At 43.2% G+C, this 26,645-nt stretch overlaps 1 protein-coding gene across 1 annotated transcript in view; it reads right to left on the bottom strand.

Annotated features, from left to right (window-relative positions):
- MAP1B (microtubule associated protein 1B) overlaps positions 1-26,403 on the bottom strand; it is a 91,326-nt gene extending 64,923 nt beyond the window's left edge. The window contains exons 1-2 of the mRNA XM_055421889.2: positions 26,052-26,403; positions 17,082-17,183 (exon numbers count right to left, since the gene is read on the bottom strand). Of these exons, the coding sequence (XP_055277864.2) occupies positions 17,082-17,183; positions 26,052-26,235 (286 nt within the window). The 5' untranslated portion in view covers positions 26,236-26,403. The remainder of the gene's footprint in view (positions 1-17,081; positions 17,184-26,051) is intronic.
- Positions 26,404-26,645: the final 242 nt, after the last annotated feature.

The raw sequence follows: 26,645 nt of genomic DNA, 5'->3' as shown, positions 1-26,645 counted from the left end.
CAACATCACGTCCTAGGCCTGCATCCCGTGTCACACGGACCACAAACACAGAGTGGGAACATGGACTTGAACCCGACGTCCAGGGTCCAGTTATGGAAGGGCGAAACTGCCAGCACCCAAGTGGGCAGTGGGGATCATAAGGAGTCTCTGCAACCCTCTGCTAGCAAATGCTGTGCCTCGACAGACCTTTCTTTGTGTTATAAGAAGAAAATAAACAGAAAAAAACGGGACCTTTGAGAAGACTACAGCACAAGAAAAAAGGAGCAGTGTCTTGAGGCTCGGTGGAAAACTCTAAAAATGAATTTCCGCAGGGAACCAAATAAAACTTTAGAAAATGATGCTCGGCACAAAGGATGGCAGACATCATCTCTGTGAGATGACGGAGAACAATAAAAATAAGAGTGGGCTGAATTATAGGTAGAGACTGAAGAAGCAGCCAGTGGAATTAACAAAAGAATTCTGGGAAGGACACAATTCAACAGCAGAAATTAAATTGGCAATAAAGGGAAGAACAAATCCTGCAGGAACACTGGCCGTGACGTACAAGGCAAATGTGAGGTGTTCTAGAACATGTGGAAAAAGATCAAAGAGAAAATTATGAGACAGAGAATAAGTAGAAGTTACACAATTAATGTTGTAACAATTATACATATTCTTAATTATATATATTCTGAAATCAAAACAGGAACAGAGATAATGATCAGGATATACAGAAAAGAACTTTGCACCTGAATAAAGACCAAAGTCTGAAGTCTGAAAGGGTTTGAGAGCACGTCAGAAAAAAAGAAAAATATTTGTCTCAACATTTCATTACAACCTATTTTAATTTCAGATAGCATCAGAAGACTAGTCAAGATTTGGGAGTAAACACATGACTAAGAGAGTTAATCTGCATGCAACTGAATATCTTCACATAAAATCCTATATAGAAAAAGAAAACCTGTTCTATGCTAGACTTAATGAAAAAGTCAGATTTTATTTTTCCCAATAAAGGACACCGGTTTCAAGTAATACATGGATGACTTGCTATGCTCATATCCTCCGGGTTAAAGAAAAATTATTTTTATACATAAAAGTTGAGATTTTAGATACTTCATCAAGTGGGGCCAAGAGATAGTAATTGCCACGCAAGAGAAGCAGACATTGAAACCAGAAGGTAAAGGACAAATGATCAGATATGTGATGCAAGAAACTTGCTTATAACTGATCTAAAGAAAAAAAAGAGAAGAAAACATCAGTAAGAGATGCCTGGCCTAACACAGCCCTGCAATTACTAGGTGAGTATCCCTCAAGGAAGCACAGGGAGGATGCTGGGAAGAAGGTAATGAGTGAACCGCTAAATACCGTGTATATGAAGGATGTTCCAGAGGGACTCAGGAACCGTGATTATTTTGTATCACAAATCTTCAAATTCTGATTCAGAAATTTTAGTTGCTTCAGTTTCCTCTCATGGGGATTTTTGCAGCCCAGCAAACCTGTAATTAAGCCCATGCTTTTAAGAGGTCAGTGAATATTCAGACAGTTTCCTCTTACTTTCATTCTTAACTCAAAGTAGTGGAATCCATACAAGAATGTTAATACCCTCATCAGTTCAGTCGCTCAGTCGTGTCCGACTCTCCGCGACCCCATGAATCACAGCACGCCAGGCCTCCATGTCCATCACCAACTCCTGGAGTTCACTCAAACTCATGTCCACAGAGTCGGTGATGCCATCCAGCCATCTCATTCTCGGTCGTCCCCTTCTCCTCCCGCCCCCAACCTTTCCCAGCATCAGAGTCTTTTCCAGTGAGTCAACTTGTCAGATGAGGTGGCCAAATATTGCAGTTTCAGTTTTAGCATCAGTCTTTCCAATGAGCACCCAGGATTGATCTCCTTTAGAATGAACTGGTTGGATCTCCTTGCAGTACAAGGGACTCTCAAGAGTCTTCTCCAACACCACAGTTCAAAAGCATCAATTCTTCGGCAATCAGCTTTCTTCACAGTCCAACTCTCACATCCATACATGACCACGAGAAAAACCATAGCCTTGACTAGACGGACCTTGGTTGGCAAAGTAGTGTCTCTGCTTTTTAATATACTATCAAGGTTGGTCATAACTTTCCTTCCAAGGAGTAAGCGTCTTTTAATTTCATGGCTGCAATCACCATCTGCAGTGATTTTGGAGCCCTAAAAAATAAAGTCTGACACTGTTTCCACTGTTTTGCCATCTATTTACCATTAAGTGATGGGACCAGATGCCACGATCTTTGTTTTCTGAATGTTGAGCTTCAAGCCAACCTTTTCACTCTCCTCTTTCACTTTCATCAAGAGGCTTTTGAGTTCCTCTTCACTTTCTGCCATAAGGGTAGTGTCATCTGCATATCTGAGGTTATTGAAATACCCTCATAGAAACATTTTAAAATCATATCTATTTAATTGTTCCTATTCTTAACAAATGTGTTATGGTAACCTCACACTGACCTCTGCGAAAGTTAAAAAATATCTGTATACTCTAGAACCTGTAAAACTAGGCTGAATTGCTAACGTTGCATTCAAATGGAAAGATAAATACAGTGTCTAATGTTTAATATAAAATAAAGAGCATTCATCACAAATCTTAGCTCTACAGTTCTCTCACTTTCCACTTAATGGTCAATTTCCTCTTTTATATACTTATATAGCACCATCTTCTCTTCCCTGGTACTTAGCACAGATGGTAATACACATTTATATGACTGATTGATATCTGCTTCCCTACCTTGACTGAGAGTTCCATGGAGACCCTGTAGGAGATGTGGATTTATGTATTTTGCTTACTACTGTTAACCTTAGTATCTGACACAGAACCAGCCCCATCAGACAAGCAACATGTGTTTGTGCAATGAATAGACTGAGGGTCTCCCAGGTGGCTCAGCGGTAAAGAACCTGCCTGTCAATGCAGGAGATGTGGGTTCGACCCCAGGGTCAGGAAGATCCCCTGGAGAAGGAAACGGCAACTCACTCCAGTATTCTTGCCTGGAAAATTCCATGGACCAGAGGAGCCTGATAGGCTATAGTCCATGGAATTGCAAAAGAGCAGGACACAACTTAGTGACTAAACAACATGTTTTCTTGCACTGCTCAGCCAAGCAAGTTATTGTATCCTAAGAATTCCAAAGGACTTTATACTAACAACACATCTTGGCTTTACACATTAGCTATGCATATCAACTTTGCAGGCACACCATTTTTTAAAATATGTAAATCACTCTTTTCACTGTGGGCTGGTATTATATTACAAGTACTGAGCATAAAAGTAATCTTACAGATAATGAAACTGAAGTTCATAAATGCTAAAGAACTTGTCCACAATAGCACAATCTACTTAGCAGTAAAACTGGAATTGGAACACATTTTCTGTCCCCCACTTCCATCCTCCAAGGATTCTGTCCATGGCTTCTCAAGACACTGGTCTTAACCAGAGCTTCTAGGCTACCAAGTTTCTGAAAGCAATCAATAGCTCGTAAATAAATGTTTTGCCATACCTCAATATTTACAGGAAATCTGTAATAAAGAAATTGCAATATAATCACTACAAATTTTCAGATTTCTTATACAGATCATTCTTCAAACCTAAGAGCTAATTACAGGTTCTCAAAGCCATGACACCTCTTCCTCACTGTCCCACTAAGCCAGTACGATGTGCCAGGCACCGTTTCATGGTTCTTTACTAAGGGACATTCGTGTAAGGCCTCCTTAGTTCTGAGGTTGTGGTGTAATTGCATTCCTTTTCTCTTATCAGTCAGTTGTAATTGGGAAAAAGTCATCTCTGAAAAGTTAGAATTCTGAAAGATTAAAAATCTAGCCCTATAATTACTTGGTTCAAGGCCTTTGGTCTCCATTTTTTTCAGTCAAAGTAGGTTTTTGCTTGGTTGGTTTTCTTTTCATTCTTTTTAAGTTGTAAGTTGAAGCTTGGGTTTTTTGTTTTGTTTTTTAACAACTGGTTTCATATTTTTGATGAGTCTGCTTACTAAGCATAGAAAATCCATTTGCTGGCTAAAGGATTCCAACAACAGAAATTTCCATCTGATGACAGAATCATATTTCTAGATGACCCCAGAGTGAGTTAATTTGCCAAATTATTTCATTTATATTTATCTGCTGGAATGTTATTCCAAAGGCTCCAAATAGTCTCTGTTCTACGTATAAAATAATAAGAAAAGACATGTTATAATAATATGTATAACGAATACACAATATAATGCTTTTTTTCAAGACAATGATCTTGTTAGATGTTTTAAAATAACTCATACCAGCATTATTGGTAGAAAAGAAGACTGTGATTGGAGAGTGGGGAGGGGCATATTAGGAAAAAGGGGAAGAAAAGGGAAACTGGGGAAATAGATGATATTAGATTGGGAAAAAAAGGCTTGAGTGATACAGATGATGAAACAATAGAAGTTGGTAGAACAATAGAAGTAAAGGAGGTGAACCCCCATGAAATAGTCACTTTTTCACTATAAGGCATTTATTTGGCTGTTGGCATGTGTCTTTAAATGGAAAAGATGCTTTTCAAATAATACAAAAGCAAAATCATTCCTGTGTGCATGCTCAGTCACCTTAGTCGTGTCCAACTCTTTATGACCCCATGGATACAGCACGCCACGCTCCTCTGTCCATGGGATTCTCCAGACAAAAATACTGGAGTGAATTGCCATGCCCTTCTCTAGGGGATCTTCCCAACCCCGGGACTGAACCCACATCTTTCATGTCTTCTGCACTGGCAGGCGGGTTCTTTACCACTAGTACCACCTGGGAAGCCACACATATGTAATTAGTTACATGTGTGCGTGTAAATGTTACACAATCTTAGCTGCACAACCTGTCTATTCCCGGGATGGAAAGCTATTTTGGATAACCTTAAAGCACAGGCATTAAGCCTTTAAAAATAACCTCACTTCTCATTTCCTTTACTTGGTTGGGTTTTTGTGTTTATTAGCTCATTAGGAGGAAAATGGTATAATGGAGAAGACAGTTTTCTAATTAAAAAATCATGTTTTCGAATCATGAGACACAGGAAGCAGAAAGGAAAAATGGTTAGGACTTAGGAGTGGAGTGGTTGTATATGTAACAGGACAATGTAAATGCAGTGGGCTAATGCATATTTTGCAAAATCACATTTTTTAAAGCTCCTAAAGTTTGCCATCCTCTCTTTCTCCAGCTCCCCTTCTTTCTCTACACTGCAATATTTAGAATCAACGACTCTTTTCAAGAATCAGTATAATTTCCAGGGAAATCACTGTTTTATATAGAAAGACAATCATATTAGTATTGAGGTGTCCATTTGGACAACTCAACGTAAATGGTTTGCTCACTAACGTTTCAGTAACAAGAACTTGCTTTTAATTAGCACACCCCTATGTAGACAGTGCAGTGACCACTAGTGTTTTCCTCCCAAATCATCTAAGGAAAGCTCAGTGTTTGTGTTTTGAGTTTGGTTTCCAAGTAGGAGGCAAAGTGTGTTTCTCTTGTGTAAGCGCAACTCTCTTGGCCTTTGCTTCAGTAAAATACCAATATTTGTCCCCAAAGTACAATAGTTATTAAAAACTCCCTTTGAAAATATCACCATAATCAGAAGGAAAAGGGAACAACAAATTTCTAAGTGCATGTTTCTAATAAATAGTTTAAAAATATCCTGAGCTAAGGAAATAAATTTGGTTTAGGAATTCTAAGTCAATTCTAGATACATTTCAGGGTATATATTAAAGAAAGGACTGTATAATTAGATTCTAAAATTTGCAACAACAACAAAAATAGTATAATCTTTTCTTATTATTGGAAGGTAAGGAATTCTTGGCAAGTCTCTCTTACCTAGAATATTTGATTAACCATACCACCATTCTTCTCATCCATAGAGATATTATCAGTAATGTTTTTGGTACAAAGACTATTTCATTTGGGTTTAGAACACTCTATAAGGTTTGTTGTAAAAAATAATAATTACACATAGGTCATAGGGAGTGAATTAAACATTTTTTGCAAACCTGATCAAATTAGGGAGAGGTTAAAACTGAAATCGTTACCTCTAAGGTATTAGATACCAAGAGTCAACCACATGACACATTACCATAAAAATCACTTCTCCTTCTGGATAATCATGGCTTTCTGATCATGATTACCTGTATGCAAGCTGTACACTGTCAGTAATGATTTGAGCATTGCTTCCCAAGGGTTTTCATATCCGCATGCACTGACTTGTGAAATTGTGTTGTGCTAATTGATGGTTCACAGGACAAGATATGCATAGCTGATCATGCATATTAAAATGCAGGCCATCCTCAATTATCCAGAACAAACAAGGTCCCTGGCGCTTTTAACACACACAACCTAGAGATGATCTCCAGAACTCAGGAGGTTCAGTCTTCAGCCTCCTCCCAAAGATGTGTGAATAAGAAAATAATCTGAAGCTCAATGCAGCACCAAACATCAATGTGGAAATTCTAATTTTAATGGGAAAAAATGCAGCTATTTCCCATTTGACATTACATAGACAACACACTCAAGAATATGACTTTTGAATTACTTTCCATGCAGGTGTTTGGCACTGTGCAAACACAATTAAGTTCCGTCTTGTTGGGTCTGTCTGGCAAGGTACAGACAGATGGGAAAAACCAAGGGCCAAGAATTCACAAACTGGGAAATTAGTTGAAGTGTCATAAAGCTGTGCATCTTCACCGAAAAATGAATAATCCTAGCAGATGCGACAGGCAGATTTTCTAAACTAAATTCTTTCACTGACATTTTAAAACCTGGATTAAAAACCATTTTAAGCTAAACAGCGAGTAGGACAAGTTCCCGTCTACATTTCAGAGTAGAGACAATTTAGTAAAAGGTCACGAATCACAGAATACGAGATCTGGGAGGGACTCAGAGATCACTTAGTTCATCCTTCCCCAAATTGTGTTCTACAGAAATCAGGTCCCTGGGAGACAGCAGTAGCAGAAGTGACAGGTCAAACAGGAAAGGACATTTATGGTTACACAAAACGGAACGAGCTTATTGACGTGCAGCTACATACTTTACGGCTCCTCAAAAAACATGATCTGCTATAAATTCTCGGGCTTATTTCACCATGAAATTCTTTCCTGCTGGCTCTCTATTAAAGTTTTACAGAACTAACGGCAGACAGAACAAAGCTTCAGATTCCCTAATCTAGTATTTGTTGTTGTTTCATCGCCAAGTCGTGTCAGACTCTCTTGTGACCCATGGGCTGTGGCCCACCAGGCTGCCTGTCGATGGAATTCTCCAGGCAAGAATACTAGAGTGGGTTGCCATTTCCTTCTCCAGGGGATCTTCCAACCCAGGGACTGAACCAGTGCCTCCTGCTTGGCAGGCAAATTCTTTACCACTGAGCCACCTGGAAAGCCTCAGTGTAGTCTGGCCCCTTAGCTTTGCCAGAAAGGGAAAGGTCACACAGCAACTTTTCAGAGAGCTACATGGGCAGGGGTAATTTCAGGTGTGGCCCAGAACCGCCGACTCGGTCAAGCTTAGAGAACTCGGAGGTGGGGGGGGGTCAGGGATTGGTCCTGGGACGTAGCTCACAACAGACTTCCCCTCCCTGCTCTCTCAGAAGTGTCCATTCTGGCCTGGGGCAGTGAACCAATTACTTCAGATTTATTTCCATAAAACCTTTCACTTTCACAATCTCTCCCAAGTGGCTTGAGTCTGCCAATGGATAATTTTCCAGCTCTCAAAGATGAAGACAATCTTGAAATCAAGCCTTTACATTCCGGTCAGCAGTTCTGTTCTCACAGGATCTTTTTGGGGGGAAGGAGAAGAATCCTAAAACTTTCAATCTTTTCATAATTAAATTAAAGGCCTTAAAATGTAGCTCCCAAATAGGGTATAATTAATTATGAATCCAAAATTCCTTGATCAGAGGGGAAATCCACTGCATTAGATCTGTTGTACTTATACCTCAATTTGTATAGGTAATACGATTTTAGTGCATATTTTTAAAAATAGCTTGAACAAAAAAAGTTTACAGAAGGTGTCTCACTTGCAAAATTCTCATCTGCATATCATTATACCCTAGCTTGTTCTATCTTATTTTCATGCTCAATTGTAAACAAGTCCCAGGGACAGTCTTACACTTCTTATGGCCTGCAGAACTAGGAACTGGAACTGTGTCTTGCTGCAGGAAATACCACGTAAATATTTAATGACAGATTGGCTGATACTAGGGCACCTTCTCAAAAGACACACCATATAACGTGAAAAGATTATCTCCTTTCCAATCAATTAGAATATATAAGGTATGCGTGCATGCTTCAGAATGCAACTTTACGTTATGCTAAGTTGCTTCAGTCCCATCCGACTCTTTGAAACCCTATAGACTGTAGCCCACCAGGCTCCTCTGTCTACGGGATTCTCCAGGTAAGAATACCGGAGTGGGTTGCCATGCCCTCCTCCTGGGGATCTTCCCGACCCAGGGACTGAACCTGCCTCTCTTGCACCTCCTGCACTGGCAGGTGGATTCTTTATCACTAGTGCCACCTGGGAAGCCCTATGAGAAGGTATCCCTCTCTCCATCTCTCTCCTCTCAGGCATGCACACAAACATTAAGAGAGGAGTTCCATCAATCAGTTTTCATGCCTATTTTGCTGGTCTTTTACACAAGTCTCAACCTCCAGATAAGAATTTAGAAAGCAGAACACAACTGCTCAAAGGCTGAGGAGCTCTGTACCAAGAGAGTGTCATCAGCCTGAGATGAAGAATTTATTAAATATCTCATCTTCAGTTTTATAGATATCTAGTACTTCTCCAAATGTGACATTTCCATTGACTGACACTTTGGCAACCAAAAAGCATCATCTATATGGAATAGCATCCTCCGGGCAAGGTGCACCAAGATGCAGTGCCCCCTCAGGGGAGCAGTTATCCCTTCCCCAGACTATTCATGGGAGATGCAAACAGGGAATCTAAGAATTTGGTCCAAAAACCTCCACTGTGCCTCACTTACTCAGACTCCAATGAGAATCAGCTTGATTAAGAAAGAAAAGGGCCAGCAAAGGGCAGGTTTAGAGGACTTTCCAAATGCAGGCAGCCCTTGGGATGTTCATATTTTATCTCAACTCCTCAGGCTGCTCAATTTTTTTTCAGAGGCAATTCAGTTGGTGTCTTTAAAATGACGGATGCTATAACTGGGGAAAGGAGCCACCTCCCACAAAATGCCACCTTCCCAGGGCCTTAGTGTTCATTATTAATTAGATAATTTTATTTTTAAATCATATGTAGAGTTGCATTTTTGGTCAGCAATTCCCTTACCAGTCCTGACTGGAGGCAAGTCTTTGACACTGGTTGAAACAGCTTATTAAAACATTATTTTTGTCTCATGTTGATGTTCATCTCTCCCATCCCTGTGGTCCGTTTTTAAGGGCTCTTCCCCAGGGACACTTCTTACTTGCTCACATTTCTTGAGGACCAAGGAAATCTGATTTCACATGCAATAGAAATCACCCATAGACTGCAGCAGAGAAAACCAAAGGCGTCAGCTGTGGGGCACGATGTTTGGATGCTTGCTGTTGCCTGGGTAACATTTAATTAGGTTAGGGTTGCGGCTGGGGTGGGGGTGCTGGTACCTGGGTAACCTTTGTCACTGTGACTAAATCTGTGGTTGAACAATCAAAATGCAATGCCTGCTATGATCTCCATTTCTCACCCTCTCTTCTTTGGGAATTGGACTAAATCTGCCCTCACACCCCTCCGTGTGGGTGTCTCTCTCTCACATGCACAGGTCTTAAATGAAGGAAGCACTGTTTGTGTTCTTTTTAAGCTGTGAATGACTTATTTTCCTAACTAAATTAAGACCAGTGGGGATACCTAGTTCTTCCATGGATCCCTTTACAATTCCTGGCTCCTTAATAAACACTCAAAAATATGACTTGACTTCTTAAAAAAAAAAGATGTTCTTCTTAAAAAAAGCTTAAAAAGCTTATGCTTTATTCCTCATCTTCCACCATTCTTTCCAGTCTGTTTTCATAGATGCTGAACAAAATGCCCTACAGAGAACACACAAAAGCAGGCAGTAAAAAAAGTAAAGGGCTTGAGCCGCCGACTGTGGTGGCCAGCTTTAAAAAACAAACACCTATCCACCACAACAACAAATGTAGCAAAAAACCAGGGCTCTCTGGTCTCTGGAAATGAAGACAAAAGCACTGACATTCAGCGTTAAGATGCCGTCCTTGGTGGGCGATGGGAGCAGCTGTTCTGGGATGCACTCAGTCGGATTTAATGGCGGGGTTATTGACGATCCCCCAAATGAATACTGGGCCCAGGCAGCCAATTTTCTGCTCCTCTGCTGCCTGTGTGTGCCTGTGTTGAGTGGCTCCACATTGCTCATGAGGAACCGCTTGAGAGCCATTTCAGCCAGCAGAGTAAAGCATCCTTTTGACTTAAAAAAAAAAGTGAGATGAATGGGTATTTCTAGGATGGTCTGAATGAGCCTTCATTAACAACCCTGGGGAATGAAGGTGCCTGCACGGGGCAACGAAACATCATTTTATTCCTCTGACCACACCTGCACCAGAAAGAGAAAAACAATCACGCGCACCGTAAGGATCTATGAATAAAAACGATCGCTAAACCTCAAAGTTGAGCCAATTGTAAACCTCACAGGAATTAGCGCCTAGTATTGCATACGCTACCAAATTCTGGATCTTCTCCTTGGAAAGTCCGGACCTCTCACTGTTCCAAAGGAATGCGAGTAGGGCAAGCAGGCTAGGTTTGCTGCAGCGTGTGAATGGGGGCACTGGGGCGGGAGCACAGAGCAGGAGGGGCTGGGAAGGCTGAGGGCAAGGGGCGAGCAGAGAAAGGCGAGCAATTTGCATTAAAATGGGAGTCCCCTTCCCAGGCGGGCGGCAATGACCCCAAGGGATGTTAAACAGAGGTCTGGTTACTGCCACAAAAATAAGGCTCTTTATTTGCCATGTTTCTTCTAAGACCAGGATTCTTCCTATAACCTCGGATGATGATGCAGTGAGAAAAGATGAGCCCGGTGGGCCTGTGGGCAAGTGCCCGAACCTGTGTGAGTGCTGAGAGAGAAAACAGGAGGATAAAGCGTCTGCTTTCCCTCAGAAATCACAGGGTCCCTGAGGGTTAAGTCAGCCTCTCAAATGCAACTGAAAGTATAGTTGTGTGCTTTATCTTTCAAAGGTTAGGAGCAGGGCTGAAAACACATTCATTACTGGCTGTCATAGAGGGCTGATGTATTCTAGGCACATACAATTAGGCTATAATTCTGGACAATGACAGACTAAACATACAAGTCTAGACAGAGAAAGAAGATGACTGCAAACATTCTTAGACCTTTTCTAAGAGCATTTTAGTATTTTCTTATCAGTCTACCGGCAAATGTAAATCATTGCCTCATTAATGTCAAAGGGAGGAGAGGATTCGCATGAGTTAAATTCAAAGGGCTTGATTTCAATTCTCCATCAAAAAGCAATCTTGAGGCCAGATATTTTTAGCAGTCACTCAGCACAAATCTGTGGTTTATTTACCTTCTGGAGAAAAGGCATGGATTCTTAAACAGAACCACCCATACACACATCACAAGGTCAATCACTCCATATAAACCTTTTTGCGAATGTGATCTAGGACTTGTAAAACTAGTGACAAAATGTAAACATGCCAAGGTCTCACTATTTATTCAGTTGACTAAGAAAATAAACCACAAGAAATCTCAGTTTCTTAAAACTGGCAAAATCTACAGTCACTTGTTTGGAGAGAAGAGAAGAGAGATACAAGGAATAGGAAGGATCAGAAGATAATACCCATGAAGGTATTATCACAGCAGGAAAGCCAGATAGCACCTTTGCTCACATCAGCATAGAAAGGGACGGGACCATTTTGTAAATAGTCTTCGACCATGCCCTGAAGCCCTGCTATGTCAGCACCTTAATGCATCTCCTCCATTTTGCTCTCACACCCAAAGGACCTTCCTAAACTCAGCCATGCAATGTTGCTGCCCCTACACATAACCAGCAACCAGCCATGTGCCTTCTGACAATGCTGAAGGCAATTGTTTCTCTACAAAACACCTTAAAATAATTTTTAAATTATTACAAAAAGGAAGCCAGCCAATATATAAAGCCATCACTTCCCCTAGATAATAATAATCAGAAAATACACAAGTCTGATAGATTTTCACCAAGGGAGACAATTTTAATACTTGTTTACATGTATTGTTTTACTGTGTGATAAGCACTCTGTCAAGATCTTGACACAAATTAATTCATTCTACCCACATAAAACTATGAGGAAGAAGTGATCATCACTGCTTCACAAACAACAGTTTGAGGCACAGGATGGTTAGGTAACTTGTCAGAGATCCTACGGCAAGTAACTTTTAGAGCTAGGATCTAGACTGCATTATGTTGCTGGTGAGGATCTGGGTTAACAAAAATGTTTAATTATTACAGCAGACAGATGTAGCAAAATGACGGGAAAAAAAGAGTGAAATTAATTTTCATTCTGGTATCCCTCGTATAGGAATCATTTGTATTTGTTTGTTGTTTTGAAATGATGTCTAACACAGGCAATCATGGGACATTTTCCATGTCCCCTCTCTGCTGTTAGGGGCAGATAGATCTAAAGTTAAGTTAGGGAGAGAAGTAAATAGGAATGGAGAGTGAAATAAATGCCATTCAGCATGGTAAACCTAGCTCAATTCTCGTGATAAGATTTATCAAAATGATTCTCATTCAGCATGATTAAGGTACAAAAAAATACATAGAAAAATTTAAAAAATTTTTATGACAGTATTTGAATTTGGACACATAAGGAAATATAAGATTGTTGCTCTATTGTGGAAAGACTCAATTGTTGAACTTTGGCTTGAGTGAGAACACTGGGGCGTGTTCATCAGACAATACCTTTTCTCTGAAGAGAACTGGTCTCACTTGAGTCCACCTTAGACGTGGCCAAGAGTGGTGGTACACCAGGGCTAATCAGCAGAGACCAGCCCCTGCCACACAGACATCTGTTGAAGGATTTTTAGGAAGTCGATGCTGCAACAGCTCTGAGAGTAAGATGGCCCTAGATGACTGGCCATTCCAAGAAAGAGAGTATACCAGAGGCGGACAGCACTTGGCGACCCCAGGGCTCACATTCTGGTGAACCGGAGGACTCATGACCTCATCGTTGAGTACATGACCCTCACCTTCTGCAGAGAAAGTAACACATTCCAGCATCCTGCTCAAAGGATATTTGTTCAAGATGACTAAACTATTCCACAAGTCCTGCAATCTTCAAGAAACAGGCCAAGTGAATCTCAAAACCATATGTAAAAAAACTAGTACATGGGTTGAACGAGTACACGAGCACAAATCTGGTTGTGCTGTGGCACAATCTATTACCTGCCCTGGAGGCTATCACCAGTCTTTTATAAGGGATCTCCAATTCTTAAAAATAGCAATAGAGGTATAATAACATAAGTGTAAAACAGGCAGAAGAGCAATCTTAGTTCCCCACCTACAGCTGGGCCTTCGTATCCACAAGATCCTTCTCTACAGATTCAACCAGTGGAGGATGGAAACTATATACTTAATTCTAGAAAGTTCCAAAAAGCAATACTGGAATTTGCCACAGGCTGGCAACTATTTGCATAGCTTTTAGGTATTACACATTGTATTTGGTATTATAAGTAACCTAGAGATGACTTAAAGAATATGAGAGGATGTGCATCGGTTACACACAAATATGAAGCCATTTCATATAAGACACTTGAGCATTCATTGACTTTGGTATCCATGGGGGTCCTGAATCAAGTCTCTGCAGGTTCCCATTGCCACTACATTGTGTCAGAGAGGACAATGAGTATAATAACTCTGCTGTTGCTACTGCTACTGCTAAGTCACTTCAGTTGTGTCCGACTCTGCGTGACCCCATAGACGGAAGCCCACCAGGCTCCCCCATCCCTGGGATTCTCCAGGCAAGAACACTGGAGTGGGTTGCCATTTCCCTGTCCAATGTGTGAAAGTGAAAAGTGAAAGTGAAGTCGCTCAGTCGTGTCCGACCCTTAGCGACCCCATGGACTGCAGCCTACCAGGCTCCTCCATCCATGGGATTTTCTAGGCAATAGTACTGGAGTGGCTTGCCATTGTCTTCTCCAAATAACTCTGCTAGCTTAAACAAAAGGAAACAAAAACTGTTTGGACATGATGCAGAGTGCAATTTTAGGTTAGTCTGTATGTGACTGTTAAATGCCTGCTCTTCTCACAAGAAGATAAGAGTAAGCAAAGTAGTGACTGTTGTTTTGTTGTCATTCATCACTGTGTGTTCACCCTTCCCCATCCCACAGCACCTGGCACACTGTAGGTGCTATCAAGGTTTTTTTAAACTGGCTGAAGAAACAACTTTTTTTCCCCTCTATTTTTTTGACCACGCAGCATGAGGAATCTTAGTTCCCCAACCAGGGATTGAACCTATGCCCCCTGCAGTGGAAATGTGGTGTCTTAATCACTGGACCACAAGGAAGTCCAAAGAACAGCTTTATTTATTTTTTTAACATTTGACCTTCCTCTTGTTCCGTGCCTAAACTCAGTTAACTTAGATTCCTGATACTCTAAATGCAGAGGTTCAGCTGACTCCGTTTATGGGTTTGAGGTACATCCTTCAGCTTCTGCAAGTACCAGGAGTGGGGAAGACACACTATTATGGACCCACTTAAAAACAGATCTCAAAATTTTCCACAAAACCCTTCAGTCAGTTCAAGAAAAGCGAAAGGCTTCCTTGGGTCCATCCAGCGACCACCCTGTTGATCTCTGCTCACCCCAATTTTGCATCCTCTTCCAAGATAACATCTGTTCTCTCTCTAAAACACACTCACTTACCTGAACTGAACCCGAAGTGTGCTTTTATCATCTGTGGCAGTCTTAGTTAGAAACCTTCACCCCACTCTGAAGGGGAAGGTTCACAGGGCCTCACCCTCATGGGCTGCATTCTAGATGCTTGGCTCTCAGGGGAGAGGCCCAGCCCTGCACGGTGCACTCTAAGGTTGGGGAGGGAAGCTCGTAACATCTTCTTGGAGTTGGCAAGAACAGGAAGGTGCTGTGTGTCCAGGGGCCAATGTCTGGACACACAGCCTAGCACAGCACTGCTACAACTAGGCAGGTGACCAATCCTTACTGGAGGTTTCAGCAGGAAAAAGAGGGATAATGGGGTTCACAGGCTAAAGCAGCAGTTTGGGGGACCAGAACTTCCTAGGCCACAAGAGTAATGCCAGGTCTCTGGTTCAAAAATGGTTCACTCTTTAGCAATTCTTGCAGCCTTTCATTTTGCAATACACTGTCATTCTATAAAGTCAGTCCAAGTATGAATGAACACAATAAGCATCATAGGATTCATTTACAAAAAAAAAAAAAGTAATAGTAAGAAAGCCAGAACAACCTACAGAGAAAGGATAAAAGCCTGAATTTTACATTTGGAAACGTACTTGTTGGAAAAGGGTACTTTCCTTATTTTTCTTTTCATAAGATGATTTTAAAAGTCATGGAAATGTGTAAGACATAAAAATACAACATAACAACGAGATAAACCACATACTGTACCTTAATTTCAGCAAATCACATGCTGTCTGATAGGCTCTGGACCATTCTTTTTTTCTCAATGCAAACTTACTTAAGAGCTGGTTTTCACATGGCTTTGCAGCAATTTTAACTTTTAATGAACCAGCTCTTGTTAAGTTTTTCTTAACACATTTACTCAACTCCATGCTTGAAAGCTATGATTCTGAAACGTTATCAGCTATTGATAACTGAAACGTATGGGATTTTATTCTAAGATCAAACTCAAAAGAGAAGAATGATTCCAGTTTCATGGGCATACTGCTGCAGTCAAGTGTGATGCATGAAGAGGCTGACGTTCTATACGTGGCTTCAAATCTCGGGAAGCACAAGGCTAATGGAATATGATACTGCTGTCCTATACTTAGCTCAGTCATGTCTGAATCTTTGCGACCCCAATGGTCTGCAGCCCACCGGGCTCCTCTGTCCATGGCAATTCTCCAGGCAAGAATACTGAAGTGGATAGCCTATCCCTTCTCCAGTGGATCTTCCACACCCAGGAATCAAACCAGGGTCTCCTGCATTGCAGGTGGATTTTTTACCAGCTGAGCTATCAGAGAAGCCCAATGGAATACGACATAATCAGTCAAAAAGGCTGAACTTCATTGCTGATTTTTTATCAATGCCAATAAAATTTGCAATCATACAACAAAAGCATAAAGACAGAAAAGAGTAGTCTCTATTTTATATAAAATTTAGGTGATATTCAAGAAATAAAGTGCCAAATGGCAACTGTGATAGATCGATGGCAGAACTTTTGAGAGACACCCCCCAGGTTGAGTCTTTACAGACCAGTAGCTGTTCACAATCCTCAAATGTGACCAAGTGGGACAAGCATGGGTCACCCTCACAAGAGGAAGACAAGGTGGGTGAGTCTGACTACCTCCTCAGTGAAGTAGCTAGCTAGCAGCAGCATCTTCATAAATGACAAATTTTTGTGTCCTTACCTTTAATTATTCAGTAGTATTCATTTTCATCTCTGAAAGAAAGGCTATCTTAACAGCAGCTTGGAATTCCAGACTCTTTTTTTACCCACATTAAGTGGGAGATAATACAATGATGAAAAGATGATACATATTTCATTGAGATATCAAATACAGAAACGCACATATTTCATCTTCTTGAGCGGGAGGGTGCTTATGGAATTCTGGGAGCATCCAATTTGCATGCATAACTTCATGTGAGTAAAATTCATATTTAAATAGACTACAATCTCTTAAGCTCAGAGTACAGTGATATAAGCATGAAATTTGTAAATTTACCCTGGAACTTAAAATCTTCTAAGACTCCACGAAATAGAAACCCACACAATGACAACTTAAGAATTAGCTGACTTTCTTAAAAGGTGGCTTCTTGCTCACCTAGTTGATAATAACACACACAAAGAGTCCTTTAGCAATAAAAGGAAGTCTTTTCCATGCCCCAGGCAAAGCTTTCCAGCCAAGCGCCTGTTTCTTTCGAACTCTAGGTTGACTACTACAGAACTGAAAGCCTCACCTGGAACTTCAGGAGAGAACCTTGCTGAGTGTCGGGATACAAAAAGTTTCAGTTCTTGATCCAGATTGCATTCAATCAGGTTTGTGTCCCATGATCGGATTCCTAAGGAAGGAAAGGAAGACAGATGACAGACCACCAGTTAGTCATTTCACTGCGGTTTGGAAAACATCACTGTAGCATTTCTCAGGCTTGAAGGAAGGGAGTGGAGACTCTTTTGCTGAAGAGCTTGGTGACCAGCAGTAGATGCCCACAAAATGGGAGGGTGGGGGAGGTCTCTCCACCAGGCCACAGGGGAAGGATAACTAGCAATATGGACTGAACTTCTGCCCCCATAACATGTAAATGCAGCTCTTCTGGAAGAGTAAAAGAAAACAGCTATTAGGAAAATGACAGGTTTACTCCTGAGAGGGAGCAGAAAGGACAGGAAGATGGTGAGCGCCATAGCAGTTAGGGGGCTACTAGACAATTGCTGGCTTTCCCATGGTCCACCTGTATGTGGCCAGAAAACGGAGAATGAGGGTGGGAAGTAAATATGGGGGGTGACATTCAAGCCCACACGTCTTTTCAAAGGTGTTCGCAGTGTGCATGTGCACTCTGTATGCGTATCTGGTTACTCTTCTTTACTCCTCCCATTTTTGACCTTGATTTCTCAGTCCTTTGGATATCAATCAAAACGTGTGTGATCTTTGCTAAGAAGGCGGATCTGGCCTATCTGTCCTCCCAGGCATTTACCTAACTAGCTTGGCAGACAGCTCTTTCACTCACAATTGTTAGCTGTCCCACATTTTCTTATCCAGAGGCAAAGAGATGTGGCATCTTTTTATACTTTATAAACTTCTACAGAGTTGGGGATCATGAACTGTCTATTCCCATAAAAGTTCACAAGGCTGGAAGCTGAGGTGAGGGGAACACGGGGGTACGGAGTGCTGATGCCCTACCTCCCTCCTCTCTCCTGACCTTCCAAAAGAGGTGGCTAGAGGGGAACCCAGAGAACAGCAGAGAAGGGAGGGCCAGGCAAAACTGCAGAATCACAGAACTCTGGAGTGTATTTTTATATCTTCCCAAATAGATGGCTCGTGGGAGAACCATTATGTAGGCAGCATCCTTGACTCTACCCCTGCATGGAGCATCCTCAACCACCAGAAACAAACCTCTGGAAAGGCAATCATTTACTGTCTACTAAAGGCAGGGACTTGAACATGTAGGTGTATCACACAGGTGAACTATCTCTAAATAAACACTTGATCGTTAAATCATTTTTGCTGGTCATTAGTCACGCATACAGACTTGGGAGTATAAATGGCTGGATGTTACTTAAACATACCTCTCAAATCCTTAAAGTATATCTGTATTTGCTGCTGCTGCTGCTAAGTCGCTTCAGTCGTGTCCGACTCTGTGCGACCCCAGAGATGGCAGCCCACCAGGCTCCCCCGTCCCTGGGATTCTCCAGGCAAGAACACTGGAGTGGGTTGCCATTCATTTACCCCTATTTAAATCTTGTTCAGTTCTCCTATTCTTCAAAGAATCAATGTAGATACACAAAGATTCTGTAAACTGAGCTGACTATACATCTAAAATATCTTCAGATGATACACCAAACACCTTTCCGAATTATGACAAATATTTTCAAATAGATGTACATCCACTAAGCAGAGGTAGATATTTCTCATACAATCCATGGGAAGGGTTCAGGTGTGCAAGAGTTAACATTGCTAAAGAGAGGCTAAATTATAAGGGAGAATTTTATGGGTCTCCCTGGAAACATTAACAGCCTCAGTTTGCATTTGTGCTAATGGAACACTTACATTTTAACAAGAAAGGCATGTTGTGATTTTGTGACTCTTTTTCATGCAGAATTGATAAAGAGGTTTCCTTTTTGTTCTACAGAAAGCTTGACAGGTGAAGAGGTCTGAATTCATTAAAATATTTGACTTCCACATATATATTCTATATATTCAGCTAGCGTGGAAAATCATCAAGCCCCTATCTGAATTGCTTAATTGGAAATTGTTGACTGGATTATCTATGCTCCAGGTCTGAGCTGCACTTTGTCTTCTGGCTTGTCAAGTAGGGTCAATAAGTTAATAATGAGACATATGTATTTAAATTAAATTCACACGATTTTTCTGCCTTTGTTCTCAGTAATGTCTAAATTGCTACATTAGTTGAATGACTTCATCTAGGGCTATACATAGACTTGTTCTAGATTGTTGTTTGCCATTTTTCCCTTGGCTTCAATTAACTTGTCATGACACAGGCAATTAAACACTTGCTTTTTCTTTCATAAACTTCTGCTTCTATGATTTGTAATTTAAAAGTGGAAAAAGTATGAAACAGTAGAAAAATCATTCAGTAATTTTCAAGTTCCATTAGCAAACAACTGATAAAATGATTATTTCTCTTTTTTATACTCCCAGTGAAATTAAAAATTCAGGTTCTCTTTTTCAAGGGAGCAATTTCCAGCCAAATTACATCTTAAGAATACATAATCACTACTACCACTTATAAAATAAAGGTTACAATGGATTTACCGGTTATTTTAGTTGAAAAGGAAAATGTTGGAACCAGGCCACTTTCTATAACAATTTTAGAAAGAAAATACTGTGTAATTACTTTGTACCTTCTACTGGATAATGTTAGTAAAGGGAAACAGTACCTCTCAATGAAAGCTCTTACAATATTCAGTTGGTTTATATATCTCCCCTTTGTGCCTAAGAGGAAGCCAGCAGTGGACCCTCTAAAGCTCACAGGACCAAAAAAGTCTTCTTTGGCCCTTCTCACATTGCCCCCTCCCTGAGTTCATGACTGGAGGGGACAGTGGGGTGCTGGTAAAGAGGTTCTGAAGAGGCTTTCAGAAGGAGGTCATCCTGGGTTCTGGTGGGGAGTTGAAAAGCCATGGAATTTTCTGGCCCTTTTTTTGACTATCCCCCCAAACCACGCCAGTTTAAGTTCTTCCCTGGGCCTTTGCTTCTCCAGCAAATCTCTGTCATGACTATGCCCTTACTGGCTTTCTCAGATGGGGGCAAAACAACTCCACCAGTTGGAGGAAATCAACCTGCACTTCCCTCTTTTCCCAGCCATCCCCTACATCACAAGGAATGAGGGAATCTTAGTTCCCCCACCAGGGATCGAACCTGTCACCCCCTGCATTGGAAGCATGGAGTCTTAACCACTGGACCACTAGAAGTACTTACCTCCACTTTTTAAACTGGGCCCAGAGAGCATCTGCCACCCTGAGCAGTTGGCCTATGGCGAGGCACCCTGAGAACTCCCCTGCCTGATCCACGGCTGTCTTCCAGCCCTGGAAGCTAGTACCATCTCTCTCTAGCCTGATGACCAGCGGGGAACAAAGGACCTTTCCATCTCAGTTCTGATTGATTCCAGGGGGAGCAGTGCACAAAGGGAAGGCTAAGTGCACGTAAAGTTGACAGATGAAAAAAAGAGATAAAAAAAGGTGTGTGTGGCAGGAGGGTAGGGGGCAGGAATCCCAGGATAAGTCAGGGTGAACCATAAGGAAGAGCCACGTCCTCTTACTTTATACAGGTCAGACTTCACCAAGTTTATTGATGATGCAAGCATTTAATAGGATTATTTAATAAAAGCAACAATTTTTTTTAAAGCCTCTCATTTAAAGGCTAAAATCTATATCCTGAAAGAAACAACAGATAGAAAGCATAAGGAAACGACCATGCATTGCATGTTGAAATGGTACCCAGGTTCCATCTGCTACTGGGACCTATGACAAGTTGATTTTTTTCCATGAGCTTTAGTTGCTCCCTCTCAGAAACAGACTTTTGAATATTTTTTGCCCAATTTCCTAAATTATTTAACTACAACCATAAAGTTCTATTTGCAAAACTATATTAAATTGTGATCTGAAGTCAGATTAGACTCATAAAGAAATAATTAAAACAAAGGAAATGCTGAATTCAATAAGGTTTTCTTTTTTAAAGAAAAATTTTCCTATTTTTTTCCCCTTGACCTAACCTTCAATTTGCTTTTTCCCTTTGTTTTAAGCCAACAAGCTGATGTTCATAATTTATGTGTTCTGTGTAATGCAGGCAAAGGAGGTCCCTCTTATACAGAGTTCATCATTTCAAAGCATTGATGATAAATAACTTAGGTCTTGGCTAGCATCTTACATTAGAAACAAGCAAAAGAAGTGATTTATAATAAGCTATTTATTGGCAGTAAAAGTTGGAACTTATTTAAAAGGTAAGCCTTTACAGAAGATTAACAATGACTCATCAATTTAACGACCTTAAGTTTGGGGACTGGCTTATATTTGGATCATAGAATTCTTTTAGTTGATAATACCAATTAAGCAGTGCAAGCAGAAATCCATCTGCCTTTTGATTTTGTAAAGTATGAATATGGATGGATATAATAAATATATCATTCCCCAACATTTCTTTTCATTCTCACCATCCTTTTGTTTTCCTGTTAAAACAAAATGGAAACAAAGCCCTAACTCTTTCTTGGGTTCTTAATTCTCTTAACCAATTTAGACTGAAAGCATTCAATAAATGACAATTAATGAGCAAAACTTACATCTAAAAATCCAGGGCAGTAGATGTTACACACATCTGTCTTTCTGATGAACAAATCCTGATTCCCAATGTTAACCAGAGGAAAGTTACACTCTAACAGCAATTGAAATCAAACTGACATTTAGTGTTTTTATATGTTTTAGTTTAAAAAAAAATAAAATGAAGCAATGAAAACTTTTCACAATGCTCGAGAATTAGTTTTGCAAGACATGAGTGTACGTAGTCTATGTCCCAAAATAAATTGGAGGAGGGGAGACTCTGCTAAAAATGTGGATGCCTGTTAAGTCTATGTTGGAGACTAATTAGGAAGGGGGCAAAGGAGGTGCCAAGGAGTAGTTGGTGGAGTGACAATGGTTTGGCATGGAGTCCTGCATAACTAACTAAATAAAGCTAGACCAGTCTGAGCAAAGACTGTTGTTTCAGACTTAAGAAATGACCAGACCCTACATTATGCATTTTGAATGCAGCTGAAAAAACGAATGGTGGTCTTCTGTCCTTGTGTAACCAAGCAGGACCCTATGCGCCATTCCTGGGACAGACCCCTCCCCTATACCCTCTGCTTTAGTTCCTCTCTGAAATACCTAGATATTAGTATCTGAAGCATATTTCCCGAGTTATTTTTCAGCTGCTAAAATCACCATCAAATGGAAGAAATTAACTACTTGATGACCATCAGCACATAGTCCTCATTAACACAGTCTTGTGCTGTGCCGAGTCACTCAGTCATGTCCCCGTGGACTGTACCCACCAGGCTCCTCCATCCATGGGGATTTTCCAGGCAAGAACACTGGAGTGTGTTGTCATGCCCTTCTCCAAGGGATCTTCTCAACCCAGGGATCGAACGCAGCTCTCCTGCATTGCAGGTGGATTCTTTACCATCTGAGCCAGCAAGGAAGCCCAACGTAGTCTTGTTACCTCATCATCAATCTAATTCTCAACTAGAGAATGGTGCATGAGCTGATCACACACTCTGGGACACCCTCCCTCACACTGCCTTTAAAAATGCTTTGCTGAAACCCTTGGGGGATCTCAGGGGTTTTGAGCACGAGCTCCCCGTTCTTCTTACATCAGCATCTTACAATAAAGCTGCACTTTCCTTCACCACAACTTGGGGTCAGTAGATTGGCTTTACTGTGTGCAGGTGAGCTGCCTCGAGTTTGATTCAGTAACACTAGGTTTCAAGAAGCATGCACTCAGCCTCCATGGTGGGCTGATTCAGGCCTATTGATGTACTTGCATTTCCGCCATCTTCCTACAGATTTATTTTCTGGGTTTCCCATAGAGCCTTAAATTATCAAATGGCAAAAATCCAAGTTGCCAGAGTCTCCAGACTCACAAAGCCTCATCAGGATGAGAGGGGAGACAAGCAAGAGAGGCAGAAGATGAACCGCTTTCCCTGCGGAAAGGCTGCAGCACACAGCCAGGGCTGAACCCCCGGCGCATCTCCATTTTGCTTCACACAACCGGTCCCATGGGCACCAGCCACCGTAGCCATAGTATCAGAGTGACCTCTGGAGGAGGAGGCCCTGCTGGCACCTGAGAGCTGAGGAAACATCACATCAGGCCAGGGCAACAGCCAGCCTACTCTGTTGCTAAGTCATCTCTGATTGTCAGAAAAGCTACGGGAGCAGTATTTCCACTTAGCACTGGAAGGCCCTGTGGTTTGAGCTGCATCCGAGACCCCAGGACCCAAGAGAGTTGATCTCCAGAGGAAAAGTAGCATCTGTTACTGTGCCTTAGGAAATGGCTTTGCTCATTCACTTGGTTGATTCTTAATGGGATCAATACTGTTATTTCAGAGTTCCCTGCAAAAAGCTGACTAAATCAGGGCACTAAAAAATCAGGAAGGCATGCTGACTGAAAAGGAAACCTGAGGGGGTTTCTGGGGGTCCCAGGAATGTCCATTTCTTGATCGGGATCACACAGGTATGTCTTTTTGTGAAAATTCACCAAGCTCCTCATTTATGATTTGAGCCCTTCCCTCACTACATAATACATCAATAAATTTTTAAAAAGAAAAGGGGCAGGAAGACAAAATTGAACTTGATCACTAAGTTCCAGTAGCGTGAAAAATAGTCGAGACCACGTCACAGTGACCGATAACTTGGATGAATCTAGTTTATCCTCAAACAGAAGCAGCTTGAATAAACCCCCTGAGAAATAGGGCACTAAAAGGGTGACCAGCAGAGTAACAAAGCAGGAAGATAATTAACATGGAAGGTGATTGCTGAGCCACCTCCCTGCATGGGGTGCTGCCCACAAGTGGAAGACTACTGCCTTTGTATAAAGGCAAGTTCTAGAAATTGCTCTTTGGTCTCCCCGGTGATGTTAGCCCGTCCCGCACCAACATCATGACAGGGCCTAAAACCCACTGATCTCCCTGTGATATTAGCCTGGCCTGCACTAACATCATGACGGGGCCAGACAACCAGTGATGCTGCAGTGCCGGCATTCTGTCAGTTATGAGTGGTGTGACCTTGAGCTGGTCTCCCTATCCTTCCTGCCTCTCTGGGCTCCCGTCTCCAAAATGGGGATGAGGGTCCCTCTCCTCACACCACATCGGGTGGTTATGCACCTTTTATACATAGAAACACACCTCCTGCTTTATTATTACTTCCCAGCAAAAGTGCTGACAAATAATATTTTTTAAAAATCCAAAGTCATAGATTCATACAGCAGCCACACCCAAAGTCAGTACGTGTAAAATTTTCCAAGGAGAAAATGTGCAAATACACTAAATTAGTACTGATCAAATTAAAAGGACTATAGTTTGACAAATGAAGGGTTATTAGAGGCTCAAATGAAGCAATTCACTATCGACCTAGCCTATTCTTCAATTTTGTTTCCGAATAAAATAACAAGTCTGGTTTTTGCTCACACTTTTTTCTTTCTTTTTTTAAGCCAAAAAGTAACACCAGTGCTTTAAAGTTAAACAAAAGAACCAGGTCTGCAACTCGAGTCTCCACCCTGCAGCCTTTTGTTCTGGGCACAGGCGACCGTTTCCAAATGTAGAGGCAGACCACTAGAGTTTAATGTTTTTTCATCTAAAACAAGGTTTTTCTCGCGTCTTTCTTGGGGAGTGGGGGGCGGGCGCGGGGAACGAGGGCTGCGTGGACGCCCTTTGTCCGCCTCGGGCTGCCGTAGAGACCGCAGTGCGGACTGCACCACGCCCACCAGCCGGTGTCTCGGGGCAGACGCGCTTCAGCACCACCCCGAGAGAATAGGGCGCGGGCTGGGGCTGCGGAGGGAGCGGCGACCTAGGTCAGGGAGAAGGGGAGGTCTGCGATGCCGGGGGCGGGGGGGAAGGCAGAGGACAGAGCTGCCCACCCGGGGACTTCGCGCGCAACAAAGCCGGGTTGGGGCAGACGAGGGGGCACGCAGCACCCCCAAGCCCCGGCGGAACGCACGCCCGCCCGGCCGCGCCCAGCGGGGGCGCCGCAGTGCGGGGGGCAGGTGCAGCGGGCGGGGGCACTGCGGCAGCCCGGGTGGGGCTGCGGGGCGCGTCGGTCCGCGCGCCCGAGGCTGCGTCCGCTGGACCCTTACGGCCCCGCCCAGGGTTTCCCAGCGAACCGCTATTCGGCCTCTGCAGAGCGCGCTCCTAGTGCCCGCACCCGGCCGGGCGCCGGCCCTACCCACCACCCCACCCCCAAGCCATCACCCCCGAGGCAAAGACTTTTAAAAGGAGAAGCCCCACCCCGCAACTTGGGGGTCCCATTGTCCTTGCTGAAAGCTGCAACCGAGGCCCCAGGGGCAGTAGAGAGGCAGGCGCCGTCTGGGAAGGAGGCGCAGGCGGTTCTCCATCTCTGCGTCCCGGGGGGGTGGGGGGAGCGGGTGTGGCCCTAGGACTAGCCTAGTCATTCCGAGGGAAGAAAAGATGGAGCGGTTTTAAGCCCGCAAAGGCACTTCTCGGGGCTGAGGTGGTTGTGGCTAGAGGGATTCCCACGCGCGCCCAGGCACATGGTACTTCAGCCTCGGGTCTGCTGACGAGGGGCAATCCCAGCATTTTGCTGGGGGGCGGGGGGGGAGGGGGAGATGAAAGAGATAATTGCAACGTTCCCCGCCCCCCACACACACACCTTTGGTGTCCTGCGGTTGCGGCTTTATTGCAGCCTCTGCCCCTTTGACACCTGCATCTCATTTAGCGGGAGAGGCGGTAGCCAGCTGGAGTCTGTAGACCCAGCCTGGTGACGGATCCCTCAAGGTTAGGAGACTCTCCCACTGGGTCGCATATCTAATAATTTTCATTATTCTCCAAAATGCACCCAGAAAAAAAAAAGGGATCTGGACAGAGTGCGGGAAGTGGCGGGGAAAGGCGTGGGTGCGGGGCGTGCCGGGGGAGAAAGGTGGCCGTCGTGCCCTGGGTGGGGTCGCGTCTGCGCGTCTCCCCGAACGCGTCCCCTGGGGGCGCAGGGCCTCTTACCAAGCTCGATGTTGCCGATGGCGCGCCGCAGGTGCTCCTCGGTCACAATCTCGCCGACGACCACCAGCAGGTAGAATTTGCTGTCGAGGAAGCGATGCGACAGGCTGGGCGAGGTGGTAGCCGCTGGGTTGGCAATGCTGCCGGACGGCTCAGGCTCGGCGGCTTCCACCACCACGGTCGCCATCCTGCCGGCCCGTTAAGCCTCGGCGAAGTGCCCGGCTCCGGCCGCTCCGCTCGTCTGCGGCAGGAGAAAGGATTATCCCGAAGGTGCCGTCTCCGCTCCGCCCCCTGCGTCTCCCCTCCTCCTGGCGCTGCGCGCCGCCTCCCCCTCCGCCCTCTCGGAGAGCGCGCGGCGGAGAGGAGCGGGGAGTGAGAGAGGGCGGGGAGGCGGCGCCTCTTTTATATGGAGACTAGGCAGGGCGCCGGGGAGGAGGAGGAAGAGGAGGAGGGAAGGACCACCCGGCACATCCTCGCGGGGTGGCTGCCTCCGCTCTTCCAACCGTTGGCCCAGGGCTGATGTCATCTGCAGCAAATCATCTCGCCCGCGGCCCGGAAGCTGGAGGGACGAGGTGTGCGGACAATGGTCAGGGCAGG

This window comes from Moschus berezovskii, chromosome 18, assembly GCF_049115385.1.
Source record: "Moschus berezovskii isolate FMDL1 chromosome 18, NW_MosBer_1.0, whole genome shotgun sequence".
Classification (NCBI taxonomy): domain Eukaryota; kingdom Metazoa; phylum Chordata; class Mammalia; order Artiodactyla; family Moschidae; genus Moschus; species Moschus berezovskii.
This window is presented reverse-complemented; position numbering and strand designations above follow the sequence as displayed.